The sequence below is a fragment of the Bos grunniens genome, chromosome 3, assembly GCF_055505025.1.
Source record: "Bos grunniens cultivar Pamir isolate PY7600 chromosome 3, Bosgru_T2T1.0, whole genome shotgun sequence".
In the NCBI taxonomy this organism is placed as follows: domain Eukaryota; kingdom Metazoa; phylum Chordata; class Mammalia; order Artiodactyla; family Bovidae; genus Bos; species Bos grunniens.
The window spans coordinates 54189496-54209694 of NC_141167.1; the positions used below are offsets into that span (position 1 = coordinate 54189496).

At 38.1% G+C, this 20199-nt stretch overlaps 1 protein-coding gene across 3 annotated transcripts in view; it reads left to right on the forward strand.

Annotated features, from left to right (window-relative positions):
* Window positions 1–20199, forward strand: part of AK5 (adenylate kinase 5) — a 259382-nt gene that overhangs the window by 43122 nt on the left and 196061 nt on the right. For all 3 annotated transcript variants that reach the window (XM_086390681.1, XM_086390683.1, XM_086390682.1), the window contains exon 6: window positions 10771–10962. In XM_086390681.1, coding sequence (XP_086246807.1) covers window positions 10771–10962 — 192 coding nt within the window. The remainder of the gene's footprint in view (window positions 1–10770; window positions 10963–20199) is intronic.

A 20199-nucleotide genomic window follows, 5' to 3' on the forward strand; every position in this document is an offset into this window, starting at 1 on the left:
TTTAACTAGTACTTTATTATTGGAAGGACTGATGCTGAGGCTGAAACTCCAATACTTTGGCCACCTCATGAGAAGAGATGACTCATTGGAAAAGACCCTGATGCTGGGAGGGATTGAGGGCAGGAGGAGAAGGGACAACAGAGGACGAGATGGCTGGATGGCATCACTGACTCGATGCACATGAGTTTGGGTGAACTCCAGGAGCTGGTGATGGACAGGGAGGCCTGGCGTACTGCAGTTCATGGGGTCGCAAAGAGTCGGACACGACTGAGTGACTGAACTGAACTGAACTGAGTACTTTATTTTATTTTAAAATTATTTGTTCCTAGTATATAGGAATAAAATTGATTTTTGTATACTCTTCTAGGTAGAGATCATGCTGAATTTGCATATTTATTCTTATGACTTTTAAATTCTTTTGGATTTTTTACAAATCCAATCATATTATTCAAATAACTATTATATTTCTTTCTTTCCAATCTTGTTGGGGGTGTTTTTCATGTCTTAATTTACTGTCTAAAATCTCCATTATAATGTTGACTAGAAATAATGATAATGGGCATCTTTGTTTCATCTCAGAGGGAAAGTGTCAGCATTTCCCAGTTAAGTATGATGCCTGCTGTAAATATTATGTATTTATTCTTTATCATACTAAAGATGTTTTCTTAAATTCCTAGTTTAATAAAAGTATTTCTCACGAAGGAATATTAAGTTTTGTGCTTTTTCATATTTATTTAAGGTAATCATATGATTTTTTTCTTATTTATTCTGTTGGTTTGGTAGATGACAGTGCTTGATTTTTTAAAAATAACCACATTTTGCATTCAGGGAATAAACTCAGGTAGGTTATAGTGTATATAATCCTTCTTGTAAATAAACAGATTCATTTGCTAATATTTCACTTAGAATTTTTACATCTGATCATGAGTGAGATTGACCAATAAATTCTGTTTCTTTCAATGTCCTTGTAAGGCTTTGGATTCAAAGACTATGCAGAACTAATAAAATGAATTGTGAAATATTCCTTTCTTTATATTTAGTAGAAGAGTTTCTGTTAGATTGATATCTGGTACAATTCACGGTGAAGCCATCTGAATTCAGAGTTTTCTTTGGTAGCGTTTTGAATTATAGATTTAATATCTTCCATAAGTAAAGAACCATTCTGATTTTCTGGTTCTTGTTTGGTGTTTTTTTTTTTTTTTGGTTTGGCAGAGTTGTGTTTTTCTAGAAATCAGTCCATTTCATAAATATTTTCTAATTTGCTTTCATGAAGTTTTTCTTAATATCCTCTTTTATCATCTTAATCACTGTAGAATATTTAGGGATGCCTTACTTTTTATTCTCAATATTTATTTATGCCTTTTCTTTACCTAGATTAGTTTCATCAAGTCCTAACCACTGAACCACCAGGGAATTACCTCATCATGATTTTGATTTCCAATTCCCAGATGGTTAGTGACTTTGAACACCTTTACTTATACCTGGTGGCAATTTGTATGTCCTCTAAAGAGAAATATCTGCTCAAGTTTTTTCCCCTTATTTTGTAGAAAATGGATTGTTAGGCATTTTATTAATTTACATTTTTTTAAATAAATTAACTTTTACTAATTAAAAATTAAATTTTATAATTTAAACTTTTATTGAGGAATAATTGTATTAAATTGCAATTATATTTGTTTCAGGTGTGCACTGGATGATTCCACATTTGTATATGTTGCAAAATGATCACCACAATAAGTCTAGTTAATGTCCATCACCATTCATAGTTACAAAAATTTTTTCTCATGATGAGAACTTTCAAGATCCACTTTCCTAGTGGATATTTTCAATTTTTTTCTTTTGCTCATTTTTAAATTGGGTTTGATATATTTGTATGGTTTCACCACCTTTCTACTGGTTGTTTCCATGGTATTTTTTTCCATCCCTTTACTTTTAGCATTTCTGTATCTTCATATTTAAAGTGTACTGCTGTGTTGAGCACCTCTGATGCTCTATCTTATATTCTCTCAGCCCACTTTTTACTTGGCCTTTGCAGGGCCTTTACTTGGCCCTGCGATGCTGCCCAGGCCAGCGATTCCCTGACTTCCTGCCCTGAGACATACGCAGTGTAAAGTATGCAGGAGATAACATGGCCAGGGGATACTTTTGACCAATAGGAGACAGGATCTGATAAATAAAGTCTCCTCTCTTGTGTGCCCCTAGAAGGGCCAGCAGCAGCACAGAGTCCTAGTCTCCTGTCACAGTGACTAACCCAACCCTGGACCTTTGCACTGCCTTGTCTCCTCTGAATTCTCCCCAGCCATCCTGCTGCTTTCCTGTCTTTGGCTGCTTTGATGCTGCAAGACCACATGACCGGACTTACCTGGGGGTCCAGTGGCTAACACTCCACGCTGCCAAAGGAGGGAGCCTGGGTTAGATCCCTGGTCAGGGAATTAGATCCCACACACCAAGAGTTTACACGCAGCAACTAAAATTCCTGCATGCTGCAACTAAGACCCTGCATAGCCAAATAAGTAAATAAATATTTATTAAAAAGTCACATGACCTAAAAACCTAAAATATTTACTTTACAAAAAAAGTTCACTGATTCCTGTTCTATCGATTTACAACATTATTAACATATTCATATTTTCATAGAAATCGGAACTTTTACCACTTTCTGAACCAAGACCTTAGAACACTTGAACTTCATTTACCTGCCTCATGACTAATCTCTATTTTTAAGTACCACAAAATACTTTTAGTATATTTTATATGATCAATGTTCATTTAAATTCACCCCTAGGTTTACCATTTCATTACTCTTCATTTGTTCCCCTGGGCCAGCTTTCTGTCTTGGATCATTTTTATTCTACCTGAAGAATATTCTTGAATATTTCCATTAGGGTAGAATTTCTGATGCAAATTCTCTCAGTTTTTGTTTGTTTGAAAACATCTATATTTACTCTTAGTTTTTGAAAGATATTTTGACTGAATATTGAAACTTAGATGGCAGCTTTTTTTATTGGCCCTTTAAAGATGTCATGTCATTGCTTTCTGCCTTTCATTGTTTCTGTGGCAAATTTAGCTGTCTCGTTGTGCCTCTGAAGGTAATCTGTCATTTCTCCTTTCTGGATGCTTTAAAGATTTTTTTTTTTTTTCTGTCTAGCCTTTCGGCAGTTTTACTATGATGTGCTTAGATCTGAGTTTTCTGTTTAGTTTTCTCCTTGGTTTTTATGTTACTTCTTGAGTCTGGGAAAATTCCATTGCTATTTTATTTTCAAACACTGCTTCTTCATTTTCTCTCTTCTTCCAAAACTTTCTAACCTTTGTCTCATATGTCTCTTTTGCTCTTTCCTGTACTTTCCTACCTCTCTCCCCGCCTTGCTTCACTCTCAATATTTTCTCATGACTTTTTAGGTCACTAATTCTCTTTTCAGTGCCTAATTGGTTATTAAACGCATTTAGTATAATGAGAATTTGGGATGATTCTAAGTGCAGTTGAGTCCCATGAGGGCTGGTTCATACATACTCTGATGGTGCAGCCCTACAGGATTCCAACCAGAAGCCTAAACTGGAGGCAGCAGTAGTAGTTTCTATGGCTCCTCCATGGAAGAGCCCTATATTCCTGTTTTTGTCCCCCTAGCCCAGAAATTATCTCCATGTTCAGTCTAGTCAAGCCTCTGTGGTAGTGGTGTATAGTCAATAAACGCTTAATGATTGAAAGAAATTATTTCCTCTACATTTTACTATTAGACAGAATTAAGAAAGTAATTTTAGCCCCGTATTAGAAAAAACTTTCCAGTTATTAGTATATTCCTGTAGTGAAGGGGGTTGACCTCATACGTAGTGAGGCATCATAAGAAATGCTCACAAAGAACATTCAAGTTTAAATGTTCAAGTTTAAAAATCACTTGTCAAGAATTTGTACAGATGATTGTAGGTTTGGCATTAATTTGGGCCAGATAACCTCCAAAATTTTTCCATCTCTTAGTTTCTGTGATTCCAGTTTTTGTTCCAGCTGTGATCTTCTCTCTTGTGAGGAGTTGTTTTTATTTTTTTTCATATTTTTCTTGTTGGTTTCTCAAAGTGATCTGAACTGTAGGGTCTCTAGGCCTTCTCACAGATCTTCATAAAGAATAGAGCATTTCTGTAAAGCAATTATCCTTCAATAAAAAATTAATAAAAAAAATAAAGCAGTCAAAAGCACTGACAGTTAAAAACAAGGCTTACTAAAGTAAGCTCATTTTGCAATCTGACACAGGGAATAATACATCTTTTCTAATCAAAGGTGGCCATAGGTTCTTTTTAACAGAGTAATTATTCAGATAAGGAACTTTGAGATAATGAATAGAGGAAGTCAAGCTGGTTTTAGAAAAGGCAGAGGAACCAGAGACCAAATTGCCAACATCCTCTGGATCATGGAAAAAGCAAGAGTTCCAGAAAAACATCTATTTCTGCTTTATTGACTATGCCAAAGCCTTTGACTGTGTGGATCACAATAAACTGTGGAAAATTCTGAAAGAGATGGAAGTACCAGACCACCTGATCTGCCTCTCGAGAAATTTGTATGCAGGTCAGGAAGCAACAGTTAGAACTGGACATGGAACAACAGAGTGGTTCCAAATAGGAAAAGGAGTACGTCAAGGCTATACATTGTCACCCTGCTTATTTAACTTCTATGCAGAGCACATCAAGAGAAACACTGGACTGGAAGAAACACAAGCTGGAATCAAGATTGCCGGGAGAAATATCAATAACCTCAGATATGCAGATGACATCACCCTTATGGCAGAAAGTGAAGAGGAACTCAAAAGCCTCTTGATGAAAGTGAAAGTGGAGAGTGAAAAAGTTGGCTTAAAGCTCAACATTCAGAAAACAAAGATCATGGCATCTGGTCCCATCACTTCATGGGAAATAGATGGGGAAACAGTGGAAACAGTGTCAGACTTTATTTTTGGGGGCTCCAAAATCACTGTAGATGGTGACTGCAACCATGAAATTAAAAGATGCTTACTCCTTGGAAGGAAAGTTATGACCAACCTAGATAGCATATTCAAAAGCAGAGACATTACTTTGCCAACAAAGGTCTGTCTAGTCAAGGCTATGGTTTTTCCTGTGGTCATGTATGGATGTGAGAGTTGGACTGTGAAGAAGACTGAGTGCCGAAGAATTGATGCTTTTGAACTGTGGTGTTGGAGAAGACTCTTGAGAGTCCCTTGGACTGCAAGGAGATCCAACCAGTCCATTCTGAAGGAGATCAGCCCTGGGATTTCTTTGGAAGGAATGATGCTAAAGCTGAAACTCCAGTACTTTGGCCACCTCATGCAAAGAGTTGACTCATTGGAAAAGACTCTGATGCTGGGAGGGATTGGGGGCAGGAGGAAAAGAGGACAGAGGATGAGATGGCTGGATGGCATCACTGACTCGATGGACGTGAGTCTGAGTGAACTCCGGGAGTTGGTGATGGACAGGGAGGCCTGGCGTGCTGCGATTCTTGGGATTGCAAAGAGTCGGACACAACTGAGCGACTGATCTGATCTGATCTGACTTCTCTACATAATGAAAAAGACACAAAGCAAAGATTGATTTAGTTAAACCAATGGAAGAAACAGTATCAACAATTGGAAAATTTTCTTCCATGTAGATAAAAGCAATATCTTGGTCTTTGTTCTCATTTATTTATTCACTCATTCATTCAATCAGTGAATACTTTTTGAGAACATATGCGAGGAAAAGGTATGGTTATGCTTTTCAACATTTCATGAGTGAATTTCATGAAAACTTTCTAGGGCCTTCACCTCTTCTAGAAAAGGATGATGTCTGCTTCTGTTTTACATTTGGGGAAAAAAAGTAAAATACTAAATTTTTTCTTTTAAAATGGGCACCATTGAAGAAGGAGGGCCCTAATGAGTGGACATATGTAAGAGTGACGAGGAATCAGGTGGGCATGCTTGTGGCTGAGGGCAATGTTGAGTAGTCAGCTGGTTACCCCAGCTTCCTTGGTGGTCTTGCCTGTCCCATGTTTCCATTTTTGTCTCACTAGTTATATGTTGTTGTTTCTTACTGAGGAAAGATAGCAACTTCATCACAGGTATACAATTAAACAACTTTGAAGATTCACTTCAAATTTATCTATATCAGACTTGAAGTTGCATTCATTGATCAAAAATCTTAGATATAAAAAATATCAAATTCACAGGAATAATTTTTTAAATGGGCAAGATCATTATATAGAAAGCTACAAAGCTCTACATTAAAAAGTACCGGGAGAAATTAAAGAAACAACACGAAGATATTCTACTGGTTTTCTGTAACCTTATGGCTATTTTTTAAAGTCTATTAATGTAAGTAAAGAGTCTGCCTGCAATGCAGGAGACCTGGGTTCTATTTATGGGTTGGAAAGATTGCCTGGAGAAGGAAATGGCAACCCACTCCAGTATTCTTGCCTGGAAAATCCCATGGATGGAGGAACCTGGTGGGCTACAGTCCACGGGGTTGCAAATAGTCAGATACGACTAAGCGACTGACACTCCACTCCAATATAAATAAAATGCGGTTTTACTCAAAGTGTAAAAAAGTCTTTATAAATTTCAAAAGCCAATACTAACAGACAAAATATAGTGATGATTACATATTTAAGGCTCTCCATAACCTCATTATGATATGAGCAAACTCCCGGAGATAGTGAAGGACACAGAAGCCTGGCATGCTGCAGTCCATGAGGTTTGAGAGAGTCAGACAAGGCTCAACGAGTGAACAGCAGCAACACAATAACCTCTTTGTGTTATGTAGGGAAAAGCACATACTTTTCAGTCTGAAACAAAACATAAAGGTATTAAAATAAAGCATTTAATTTGTTATGAAAGAAGTATTATCTGCATTCAACACTGAGCTAGCAGTTGAAGCTTATTCCATATTTTAATATACACAATGACCAAACCAAGAACAATATAATATCATTTTAAGTTATTTGTCAAAAATTATCTTCTCCCTTATGTAAGTTATTCAAAGTAAATTTAAAGGATATCATATGATACGTTGGGCAAGACTGAATGTTACCAAAGATTTTATTAAATTTGTATTTTGCAGTTTAATATTTGATAAGATAAAAGTTTTAAATTAATATAATCTCTTTACCACATACCATACAAAAATTACAAAGTGATTTTCTTCTCAAAAGCTACTTAAATGTGTTTTTGAAAACAAAATTCTGTAAAGCAATTATCCTTCAATAAAAAATAAATTAATTTTTTTTAATGGGATATACTAAACTACTGAGATAAGATAGATTTCCCCTTTATTTACAGTTGAGAAAACTGAAATTTAGAGACATTGAACCATTTGTCCAAGGACAAACAACTAATAGCAGATTCTTATGAAAACTACCACACAATTGCACTCATCTCACACTCCAGCAAAGTAATGCTCAAAATTCTCCAAGTCAAGCTTCAACAGTACGTGAAACGTGAGCTTCCAGATATTCAAGCTGGATTTAGAAAAGGCAGAGGAACCAGAGATCAAATTGCCAACATCCGTTGGATCATCAAAAAAGCAAGAGAGTTCCAGAAAAACATCTACTTCTGCTTTATTGACTACACCAAAGCCTTTGACTGTATGGATCACCACAAACTCTGGAAAATTCTTAAAGAGATGGGAATACCAGACCACCTGACCTGCCTCCTGAGAAATCTGTATGCAGGTCAAGAAGCAACAGTTAGAACTGGACGTGGAACAACAGACTGATTCCAAATAGGAAAAGGAGTATGTCAAGGCTGTATATTGTTCAAAAAACTAAGATCATGGCATCTGGTCCCATCACTTAATGGCAAATAGATGGAGAAACAATGGAAACTGTGAGAAACTTTATTTAGGGGGCTCCAAAATCACTGCAAATAGTGACTGAAGCCATGAAATTAAAAGACACTTGCTGCTTGGAAGAGAAGCTATGACCAACCTAGACAGCATATTAAAAACTAGAGATATTACTTTGCCAACAAAGGTCCATCTAGTCAAAGCTATGGTTTTTCCAGTAGTCATGTATGGATGTGAGAGCTGGACTATAAAGAAAGCTGAGTGCCGAAGAATTGATGCTTTTAAACTTTGGTTTTGGAGGAGACTCTTGAGAGTCCCTTGGACTGCAAGGAAATCAATCCAGTGCTTCCTAAAGGAAATCAGTCCTGAATATTCAGTGGAAGGACTAATGCTGAAGCTGAAACTCCAATACTTTGGCTGCCTGATGCAAAGAACCAACTCATTGGGAAAGACCCTGATGCTGGGAAAGATTAAAGGCAGAAGTAGAAGGGGACAATAGAGAATGAAATGGTTGGATGCTCTCACCAACTCAATGGACATGAGTTTGAGTAAGCTCCAGGAGTTGGTGATGGACAGGGAAGCCTGGCATGCTGCAGTCCATGGGGTAGCAAAGAGTCAGACACAACTGAGCGACTGGACTGAACTGATGAAATCAGGACAATCTGATTCTAAAATTCATGCTCTTAATCACTTATGCCAGTGTGTGCCTGTGCTTACACAGTGGCAGTGGGAATTGGAGGAAGAGAGAACATGAATCATGAAACATGAATCATGTTTCAAGACAAAAATCCACCATCCGTGGTGAGGGCTTCCTGAGACTGAAGTTTTGATAAGGGTTAGAAATTATATTCGGAGAAGGCAATGGCACCCCACTCCGGTACTCTTGCCTGGAAAATCCCCTGGACGGAGGAACCTGGTAAGCTGCAGTCCATGAGGTCGCTAAGAGTCGGACACGACTGAGCAACTTCACTTTCACTTCTCACTTTCATGCATTGGAGAAGGAAATGACAACCCACTCCAGTATTCTTGCCTGGAGAATCCCAGGGACGGGGGAGCCTGGTGGGCTGCTGTCTGTGGGGTCTCACAGAGTCAGACACGACTGAAGCGATTTAGCAGCAGCAGCAGCAGAAATTATATTAAGATTTCTAGCTGAGGATTCAAAAAGATATAGGCTCCTCATTGTTCATAGCAGCATTATTTACAATTATCAAGGTATGGGAGCAACCTAAGTGTCCATCAACAGGTGAATGGATGAAGAAGATGTGAAGATGTGGTGTGTGTGTGTGTGTGTGTGCCAAGGCGGGGGGGTGTATACATTTCATTGTATATATACATACACATGGAATGCTGCTCGGCCATGAAAAAGAATGAAATTTTGTCACTTGTAGCAACATGGATGGATTTGGAGCACACTGTGTTAAATAAAATAAGTCAGAGAAAGCCAAGTACTGTATGATATTTCTTTAAGGTGGAATCTAAAAAGTAGAACAAACTAGGGCAGAAAACAAAAAAGAAGCAGAGTCACAGATATAGAGACCAAACTAGTGGTTACTAGTGGGTGGGGGCAATATAAGAGAAGTTATTTTAAAAAGGAGCTATTATGGAACTATATGAAATCATGTTTGTGAAATTTTGAAAACTGTATAGCACTATATAATTTAAAGAATCTTTCATTCAAATTTTTAAAAATTTAAAAGACAAGACTTCTAATTGAAAGATTCAGGAAAGTAGTGTTACTACCATAAAAATAAAAGAATAAGCACATATATAAGCAATAAGGGAATTTCATTTAGGTAAAAAGTTGCCAGAACTGATTTGGCCTTGCTGAGTCATAAGTAACATTAAAACTTTCAGGTAGAGCCATCATATAAACATTTGATAATATAAAACATAAGTGATGTTGAAAGTCAGTGCTGAAAATGCAGATTTGGAATCCATCCGCAAAGGATAAGGGGTTGAAATGAGAACAGCAGAAAGGAGCTGAGAGAATGAAAACCTGGAGAGGGAAAGCAAAACAAAACATAATCTAAGCCTCAGAAACATCATTATTTGTGAGTATTGTATTTTTAAGGGAAAAAATTTGAGCAAGGGGGAAAAAACAACAAAGTAAAAAGTTAAAGGAAAGAAAAGTTAAAGGAGCACCAGAGCAACATAGAATCCGGAAAACCAAGAGATAGTAAATATGGCTAAAATTTGCTGTACACCTACCATGGATCAAGTTTGTGCTGTTTTTTTCACACAATATCTTATTTAATCTTTATAATAACTCAGGGAGGAAGTTCATATATCTCTTTTGACAGATGAAGACACAGAGGCTTAGCTAAGATAAGCCATATGCCTAGAGCTCAGCTGGTAAATCCTAGGGCAAAAACTCTAATTCAAGTTTCCCAGACTCCAGGGTTCCTTATGTAACCAGTGGTCTCCAGAGTACATAAGGCAAACCACTGTAATGTGGGAAGAAAATGCTAATATTACCATTATCATATCTTATTCTTTAAAAATTACATTTTTGTGTGTATTTTACAACATGCATACTATATTAGGGCAGCATGAGGCTCCCCTGGTAGCTCAACAGTAAAGAATCTGCCCTCAGTACAAGAGATGCAGGAGACGTGGGTTTGATCCTGGGTAAGGAAGATCCCCTAGAGGAGGAAATGGCAACCCACTCCAGTATTCTTGCTGAGAAAATCCCATAGACAGAGCAGCCTGGCAGGCTAAAGCCTGTCAGGTCACCAAGAGTCAGACACCACTGAATGCCTGAGCACAAGCACATGTGTATCATACACTCATGCATAATTAATAAATTAATAAGCATATATTTATTGGGATACATGATCAAATAATTTATTAACATGAGGATACAGTAAAAAAAAATTGGAGATCATTTCTTTAAAGCACTGTACAAAACGGCCTCTGCCCACACTCACACTGGTTGGTATGTTGAATGCCTATCTGCTTGTTTGACCCTCTCCACAGATCTGTACTCCTGACTTGGTGGTCTTCCTGGCTTGCGCCAATCAGAGACTCAAAGAAAGATTACTGAAGCGTGCAGAGCAACAGGGGCGACCTGATGACAATCTGAAAGCTACCCAAAGGAGACTAATGAACTTCAAGCAGAACGCTGCTCCATTGGTTAAATACTTCCAGGAAAAGGGGCTCATCATGACAGTAAGTTAAATATACTTTACTTGTCCATTTCAAGAACAGTCTTTCAGATTTCTGATTATCCTATGTCCTCATTTAGAAATGCTTTTATCTTAAAAAAAAATACTCTTCTTAGGTGGAGATTCATGGAAAAGAAATTGGCAATCTTGACCTCACTTGCCTTTATTAAGGCATAACAATAAAAATGCTTTCACTTTAATTGATTTTACCAAAAAAAAAAAAAAAAAGATCAATTTCAACCTTGGCTAGAATTCTATGGCCCCCAAATTTTAAAGTATTTTAAAATAATTTTTTATCATTTTAAGCAATATTTGCCCAGTTTCTCAACTCTTCAGTCTTTGAAAACCTAATAAAACTGATCAACTTAAAAATAGAATTTATATGTTAAACTTAAATCATAAGTTAAACTTTATCATAGTGTACCACATAAATAAGATTCTGATGGCCCCCTAAAAAAGCATTTGACTTGTTATAGAGAAGTGATATTGTCTGAAAATGGAAGGCATTGGTCTTTCTGTTCCATTGATACAATGCAAATATTAATTTTTTCATAGTTTGTTTTGTGATTAATGATAATGAATGTGCCAAAGAAGGATGAAGCTGAACCACTAGTTTGTACAGTTATTAGAATACAGGGAAGTGGAGGTGAAGGCTCAGCTAAACGTATGATCCCCGCAACATCAGAGATTCAAGTATGGAATAGAGGAGACAGAGGAGCATTGGCCAGCTGAGGTGCTTTTCAAAAGACACTAAAACCAGTGCAGCTCCAGGGTTCTCCATGGAGGAAGCAGACCTCGGCAGCACCCTCTCCTCAGCCCTTAGTTCTTTCTCATGGGACCAAAGATTCTTGACTGCTGGAGTTACAAGCCCCTGTGAAGAATCTGATGAAAGTGACATACTCTCAATACAATAAAATGCACATAAGGTGTTTTTCATAAATTTTAGGTAAATCTATTGAAGCTCATCCACAGAGCTCCTATGACCTAACAATTACTGTGCAAAAAAAACTCTTCATTAGCCTAAAATGCCCCCAGATTGAAAGAGACAGTCACTACATTTGAATAATAATCCCTTTGCAGTCTTTTTAGCACTATAAAGAAATATTTTTTAGAATTTGCCCTTTGAGTCAAAGTTGTCATGTCAGAGAATTATAAATCTGATCTGAAACTTGTTCACAATGCCAGAGTTCATTTTATGATTTAAAAGAGACTTTGAGTGATATGAAAGAATCAAGAAAATCAGAGTGGATGTTTCTCTGGCTGTTTTGTATTGAGGTTGTTGCTTGCTTCTCCTGCAAATTACCAATGCTGACTTCTTCACTGTGTCATAAAAATAGAAATTTACCCTGTAGACCAAACCCCAACAGCAAGCTGCAGAGCCAGAGTTTTAATTGATATTTGCAAGGCTTAAAGGTATTACCGCAATGTCTCTGATTACTCCCTGCTTGTCACGTTCGTCATCACAATCAGAGGAGATTTCCCAAATGAATGCAGAGTGGGGATTGTTAATTTACTGATATTTTGCATGGAGGTGAAATGCCATTGCCTCTAATTGAGGGAGTCAATAACAATGTGGATGACAGCCTGTAACCTCCCTGCTAAACTTGGATAAGCTTTAAGATAAACGCCTCTAATTACTGGGAGAAGACTTGCATTGGAAAGTCACCTTTTGAAAATTGGTGAACACAAACACAGGCTAAGCTCTGGGAAACATAACAGAAAATTTTACTTTGACAGAGTAGTGAGTGCTGCATCCTGATGCATGTGTCCCCCTTCAGAACCTGGACACAGTTCACTTTTGGAATTAAAATGTACATTTCTGCTTTTAAAGATAAGTTAAATAATTTAAATGGTCATCCTGATTAATCAAATGCATGTTAAGACTTTAATATAAATCTGGGAGGTAATAGATTAAATCCAAATATTTCCTTTTCTCTATAGTTTTTCTTTCCTTTACTTCTACCTACCCCTCCTAATCGATTCATTTATTTATTCAGTAAATATTTATTGAGAATCAGTAGGTACCAGACTCTCTGTTAGGTGCGAGTGGTGCAAAGCTAAATAGGCAAAAGTTAAGGAACTTTATTTTATTTTCTGACATATTTCAAACTCCTAGTACTATGCCTCTCTGGTACGTAGTATGTTGTCAGCAGATGAACAGAGCTTGCAAGTCTATGGGGAATCAGATATTAAACAATGAGGTTTTAAAATTATTTATCTATTTATTAATTTTTATTTATTTTTGGCTGCACTGGGTCTTCATTTCTGAGCAGGCTTTTCTCTAGTTGTGGCAAGCAGGGGTTACTCTCTAGCAGTGGTGCACGCGTTTCTCATTGCGATGGCTTCTTTTGTTGTAGAGCACGGCTCCAGGTGCAAGGTCTCTATAGATGTGGCTTGGTTGTTCTGAGCTATGTGGGATCTTCCCAGACCAGGGATTGAATCTATGTTCAATCTCTGATTTTAACCACTGGACCACCAGGGAAATCCCACGGTGGTTTATTAAGTGTGATGACTGTTGCATGGGAGAATGTACAGAATGCTCTCACATCTGTCATGGACTCCAGAAATTCCCTGTAGTGAGTAGAACAAACTCTCCCCATCCACGAGTAGGATTCATCAATGATCTTGTGTGAGCTTTGTAAAGACCACAGAGGCCACGTACCTCTCAGTACAGGTGAGAAACTTTATCTTGGTGCCTCTGTTCCTTAGGGTTTTAGAGTCTGAGACCCTTCACTTGAAATCTCAGCTCCACTGCCATCTAATAAATTCATGGTGCTTCAGGACTCGGTCTCTATGTCTAACTTAGAGATGCTGTTATCTGGCACATAATATTGTAGGGGTGAAACGAGAGAATGCACGTAGCAGTGGTTCGGATGTACCATGTAACCACATTGCCTGGTCCAGACTCCTGCTGTGTCACGGGCCACCTGTGTGACCTCATGACCTCATGAAGGTTATTTATCTTCTCTGTGACTCAGTTGCCTGATGCATAGAATGGTTACAATCATCATTTTACCCACCTCTGTAATTTTGAGAGATAAATGGGTATCAAGTACTTAGAACAGTACCAGAAATGTTGCAAGTGAAATAGAAGTGATTGAAATTACTTTGTAATTTTCACATTTCCTCTTTTTTCTTCCTTTCACCTCTAATGCCCATTTTTCAAAACTCCAATTACTTACTACAAACAAATCCATGCTCTTGGAGGGTACTCCGTTACCTATTCTCCCATAGATAGATTACTGAATAGTGAAAGTGAATGCCACTCAATCGTGTCCAACTCTTTTCGACCCCATGGACAATATAGTCCATGGAACTCTCCAGGAATACTGGAGTGGGTAGCCTTTCCCTTCTCCAGGGATCTTCCCAACCCTGGGATCAAATCCAGGTCTCCTGCATTGCAGGCAGATTCTTTACCAGCTGAGCCACAAGGGAAGCTCAGATAGATTACTAAAGAAATCCAAAGTTAAAACATTTAGATTTAAAACTTTTCACCAAATTCTTTTTTCTTTAAAACTGTCTGTTGTATGCATGCTAAGTCACTTCAGTCATATCCAACTCTTTGTGACCCTATGGATGGTAGCCCGCCAGGTTCCTTTGTCCATGGGATTTTCCAGGCAAGAATACTGGAGTGGGTTGCCATGCCCTCCTCCAGGGGAGCTTCCCGGCCCAAGGATCAAGCTGTGTCTCCCGTAGCTCCTGCACTGCAGGCAGATTCTTTACCACTGAGCCACCAGGGAAGCCCAAAACTGTCTGTTAACCAGTTACAAAATTGTCCTAGTGTTTTCTTTGACTTCTTTATCATCTGTGTAATCAAGCTGTATGATGGCTGTGTCTGAATATGGTAGTTAAATTATAACAGGTGTCAACCCATTCTTTTTTCTTTTTCACTAAAACATTAACTGTGTTGGTTGGCAGATTTGATTAAAGAACAAATCCAGCCTGACTGAGGAGAAAACCTAATCGAAATAGCCAGGAAAACAAGCTATTGTCTGAATAGTGTATCTTACTGACAGTTCCCATCACATGGACTGCTTCATTTTTATTCTTTTATAATACTTTTCTTATACAGTTATCTGTGCAAGTATGAATTAAATGATAGCAAATCACAGGGCTAATATGTTAGGGACTTCATAGAACCTTTTCAGACAAATGTGTGTTGTTTTTTAACTTACAATAGGTTGTATGTAATAGCTCATCATGTCTTTTACAGGTTTTTGCTCCTAATTAAAGATTAGGGTGCTGCAAGATCCCAAAGTTTGTCAGAAGTTCTTCTTCAAAGCTGTCTCATGACATTTTGGAGCACTTAGATTGTAGCCCACCAGGGTCCTCTGTTCATGGGATTTTCCAGGCAAGAATACTGGAGCAGGTTGCCATTTCCTACTCCAGTGTATATTCCCGACTCAGGGATCAAATCTGTGTCTTTTATGTCTTCTGTATTTGCAGGCGGGTTCTTTACTACTATGACACCTAGGAAGCCCTAATGCAGCTGTACAAAAGCTTCAATAATATGTCTGTTTAATGATAATTTTTTATCTTAGTTTTATTTAAAAAGCTTAAAAAACTAGTTCTTATTTTAGTCATCTTCATAAGTTAGAACCCATTTGAAAGAAATAATTTTAGTTTAAAAAGGTCAACTCTTTGGAAGCTTAATGAACTCTAAAAAATACCTGAGGTTTTGTTGGGGGGTTTTTGTTTTTTTCTTTTAGAAAAAGGTCTTTTAAAATGCTTGAAAATTAATAGGGTTAGATGTAGTGTTTATGTAATTGGTTTCCAAAATGTGTGTATCACTGGATATTCCACTCAGCTGAAACATCATTCAACTTGTCAGGGAAACGGTTGCACGCTCGTGTGCATTGACACTTGTGTGCACTGAACAAATGCTACCTAATATGGGTTGACCATCAGTAACAGTCCGAATTTAGTTTTAGTCTGTTAAGTAAGCTGATGGTCATTTTTTCTTCTGGACTTTTTTATAGTAGGAAGCAAGAGAAACATAACTTAAAAATGAGAAGTAAGTTATAGTCATAGGATATATGAAGAGGCCTAGTAACTAACACTCTGATTAACTGACTGGATCTCTTCAGGCAGGAAAGGCATAGAGTGAAAGATGTTAGAACAGGTTTATTTCTCGTTCACCAACATCAGTTTTCCTAGGGAAGCAGACAAGGGACTAATTATAAACTATCTTAGGATATAACAAGGTCACATAGGCCAATGATTCCGCAATTTCAGTACTTAATAGATCAGAAAAAAAATTTAATGGACTAAGATAAAGTTGGGTTTTTTTAAAACTTTAATATTTTAGGACACTTTTAGTTAGTCCCTCGTCGTGACCCCATGGACTGTAGCCAGCCACGCTCTTCTGTCCATGGAATTCTCTAGGCAAGAATATTGGAGTGGGTTGCCATTCCCTTCTTCGGGGGGTCTTCTTAACCCAGGAATTGAACCTGGATTTCTCACTGCAGATTCTTTACCATCTGAACCACCAGGGAAGCAAAATAACCCTTTTTGGTCGACAGCAAAATTGAGAGGAGGATACAGGGACTTCCTGTATACCCCCTAAGCCAACACTTGCACAGTCTCCCCAGTTATTAATATCCCTCACTAGAGTGTTGCGTTTGTTATAATTAATGAACCTACATTGATGCATCATAATCACTCAAAGCTCATATTTTACCTTAAAGTTCGCACTTGATGTTATACATTCTATGGTATTGGACAAATGTATAGTGCCACGTGGACTTCCGTGGTAGCTCAGTTGGTAAAGAATTTGCCTGCAATGTAGGAGATCCCAGTTCGATTTCCGGGTCAGGAAGACCCGTTGGAGAAGAGATAGGCTACCCACTACAGTATTCTTGGGCTTCCCTAGTGGCTCAGCTGGTAAAGAATGCGCCTGCAATGCGGGAGACCTGGATTCCATCCCTGGGTTGGGAAGATCCCCTGGAGAAGGGAAGTGTTACCCACTCCAGTATTCTGGCCTGGAGAATTTCATGGACTGTATGTATAGTCCATGGGTCGCAAAGAGTAGGACACGACTGAGTGACTTTCACTTTCATAGTGCCTTGTATCCATCATTACAATATCTTACAGAGTATTTTCACTGCCCTTAGCTATCTCTGTGCTGTTTATTCAACCCTCACCCATCTCCATCCTCCTAACCTGGATTCTGGCAACCACTGATCTTTTTACTATTTCTCAAGTTTTACCTTTTCCAGAAGGTCATGAAGTTGAATGTCATGTAGTATGTAGCCTTTTCAGATTGGCTTCTTTCACTTAGTAATATGCATTTTAGTTTCCTCCATGTTGTGTCCAGGCTTGATAGCTCATTTCTTTTGAGCACATCCATTGTCTGAATACACCACAGTTTATCTGTTCATTCATCTGCACTTGATTACTTCCAAATTTCAGCATTTATTAAAAAAAAAAGCTGCTATACGTATTCATGGGCCGGTATTTGTGTGGACATAAGTTTTCAGTTCATTTTGATAGCTACCAGGGAGCATGACTGCTGGTAAGAGTATGAGTAGTTTTGTAAGAAACCACCAAGGTGTCTCCCAAACTGGCTGCACCATTTTGCATTCTCACCTGAGAACGCTCTCTGAGATGAGAGTTCTTGTTGCTCCACATCCTCACCAGCATTCCGTGTTGTCAGTGTTCCAGGTTTTGGCCATTTTACTATGTCTGTAGTAGTATCTTCTTGTTTCAATTTGTGTTTCCCAAATTGACTTTTTAAAAAATTTTTCTAAGTGAGGGCATTAGAAAGGGGGAAAAAAATCTATTAATATCATTGTTTGAAAGGGTTATTTTTAGCACACAAAAGTTTAGTAATGACAAAACTGATAAAGCCACTAAAATTGATCTATTTGGCTATAAGAAAAATTCTCAACATTTGTCTTATTTTTCTCATTTTGCTGTAGATTAGGGAACACTTCATCATAAACCAGCATCAGTGCTGGGGAACCCCTGGCTTCGAGAGCACATCCTTGTCAACATCACACTATTAGTGTTTCACCAGACATTGTCCCTGAACCCCCAGATAACCCCTTTGGCACTACATGTGCTTAATTTACACCATATGACTTCCTTCAAATTTTACCACTGAAACTATGTAATTCCAGTCTCACCAGGCACTCCTAGCCAGAGGCAACATAAACGGGATAGTACAAGTTAATTTAAACAGACTGCTGAATAATTCGGAGAAGGCGATGGCACCCCACTCCAGTACTCTTGCCTGGAAAATCCCATGGATGGAGGAGGCTGGTGGGCTGCAGTCCATGGGGTCGCGAAAAGATGGACATGACTGAGTGACTTCACTTTCGATTTTCACTTTCACACATTGGAGAAGGAAATGGCAACCCACTCCAGTGTTCTTGCCTGGAGAATCCCAGGGACGGGGGAGCCTGTTGGGCTGCCGTCTATGGGGTCGCACAGAGTCGGACACGACTGAAGTGACTTCACTTACTTCACTTAACATAGTGAAGGTACATTTCCTTTACGTACCATCACTGATTAGATGTTGTCTAAACATTCATTATGTAACCACAGCCCTCACTGATTCCTCTTTGGTGGATTTAGTAAGACAGAAAATAGTCAGGGAGGAGTTTTCAAAGGTTGATAAATATAGGAAAGGCTACTGGGGTTTTCTGTAAGATACTTGGTGTATATGCGTACCCAGATATATGGCCCTCTGAATTGTTTTAAATTCAAAATATTTTTAAATCAAATAGACAGTACCTTGTGGCATGAAACCTGATACTGATATACCCTCAATGTGAAGTACCCCTAAGAAACATGAGAAATATCCATTTTTGACTTAAGAGCAGCTTATAAGGAATCACTCTCTCTGGGCAACTGGCACTTATCAAATTGTACTGTGTGTAAAGCTGGCAAGACAGTGCTGTCCTAGAAAAAGTACCATGGCCTACTTTAGGAGGGTACCATCTCTGTGGGTTAGTTAGTGGGACCAGTTTAACTTACCTGTTAATGCAGATCTTTGTAACCCTGGCTTTAAAACATCCAGAACTAAATTCACTAAATGAATCTGATTACTTTCATAACTTTCATTATTGTGGGCTCTAAAAACTAAAATACAATTATGATACCATTTCATTCTCAGGTTTTTTTGTATAGAAAGAAAGATTAAAGCACTGAGAGAGAGCTATTTCCCCACAAAGTAGCGAAGTAACATCCACACTTCTGGGGCAAATTATGCTGGTTCCTAAACAGCATCAAAACAAAACGGAGAGCAAGCAGATACCGTATTTATATCTAATTCTGTCGTTCTGTCTCAGTAACAAGCAAGCATCCTAACAAAACTTTTCCACACCCAAAGCTCACTCAGTATCAGACCTATTCACACTCCACTGGCAGAGAGCAAACCAAATGACTCAGAGAATGCAGTTCCTTTCAAAGTGGGAAATTGATGCTGATTAAATGGTGAACCTATTGTCAGGGCCTGAAGAGAAGAGCTCTCACACCCACAAATGTGGTACTCTCATGGTGATGTTTCATACAGATGTCTACAGGAAAAATGAGGAGGAACTTAAAAAAGGAATATGGTGCCTGCCCCAAAGGGATACAAGATATTTTTCTGCTGATTTTATTATTACAAATACTCATGAAATAGAGTCCAAAAAGCTCTACACATGACTCTTTAATCACCTTAAGTATAAACTAGGGTTTTCATATGATAACCATGAAATAAGTAGTGTGGATAAAATCAAGATAATATTCAAGCAAATACATTTGGAAAATTCACATTAAGAAAATCCCAGTTCCAAGAACTGTTATTGACAAGTCTACCTAAGACTATTTTAACTTAAGGCCTGAGGGCTGCCTTCTACAATGGTTCATCTTTATAATTTTTTAATTGAAATAAAGCAGATTGGTAGATAGTTAGTAGCTGAATGTCATATCATACTAAGAGCTTCCTGGACACTGTTGTTTCAGCCCTCCAGTTCCTGACAAGAAAATATATACATACACACACTTTGAACTGGTCACTTCTCCAGGAGACACTCTGTGATCAGAACAATAATTATGACAATGGTGTCAGGGAACATTCCACACTTCCAGAATTAAGTCTTAATTTATTTCAATATGTTATACTGAGAGTTATAGGGAACATGAATAAGATAATATTTTTGGTAAAGTTCTTGGATTAAATATCATGGCACCCCACTCCAGTACTCCTGCCTGGAAAATCCCATGGATGGAGGAGCCTGGTAGGCTGAAGTCC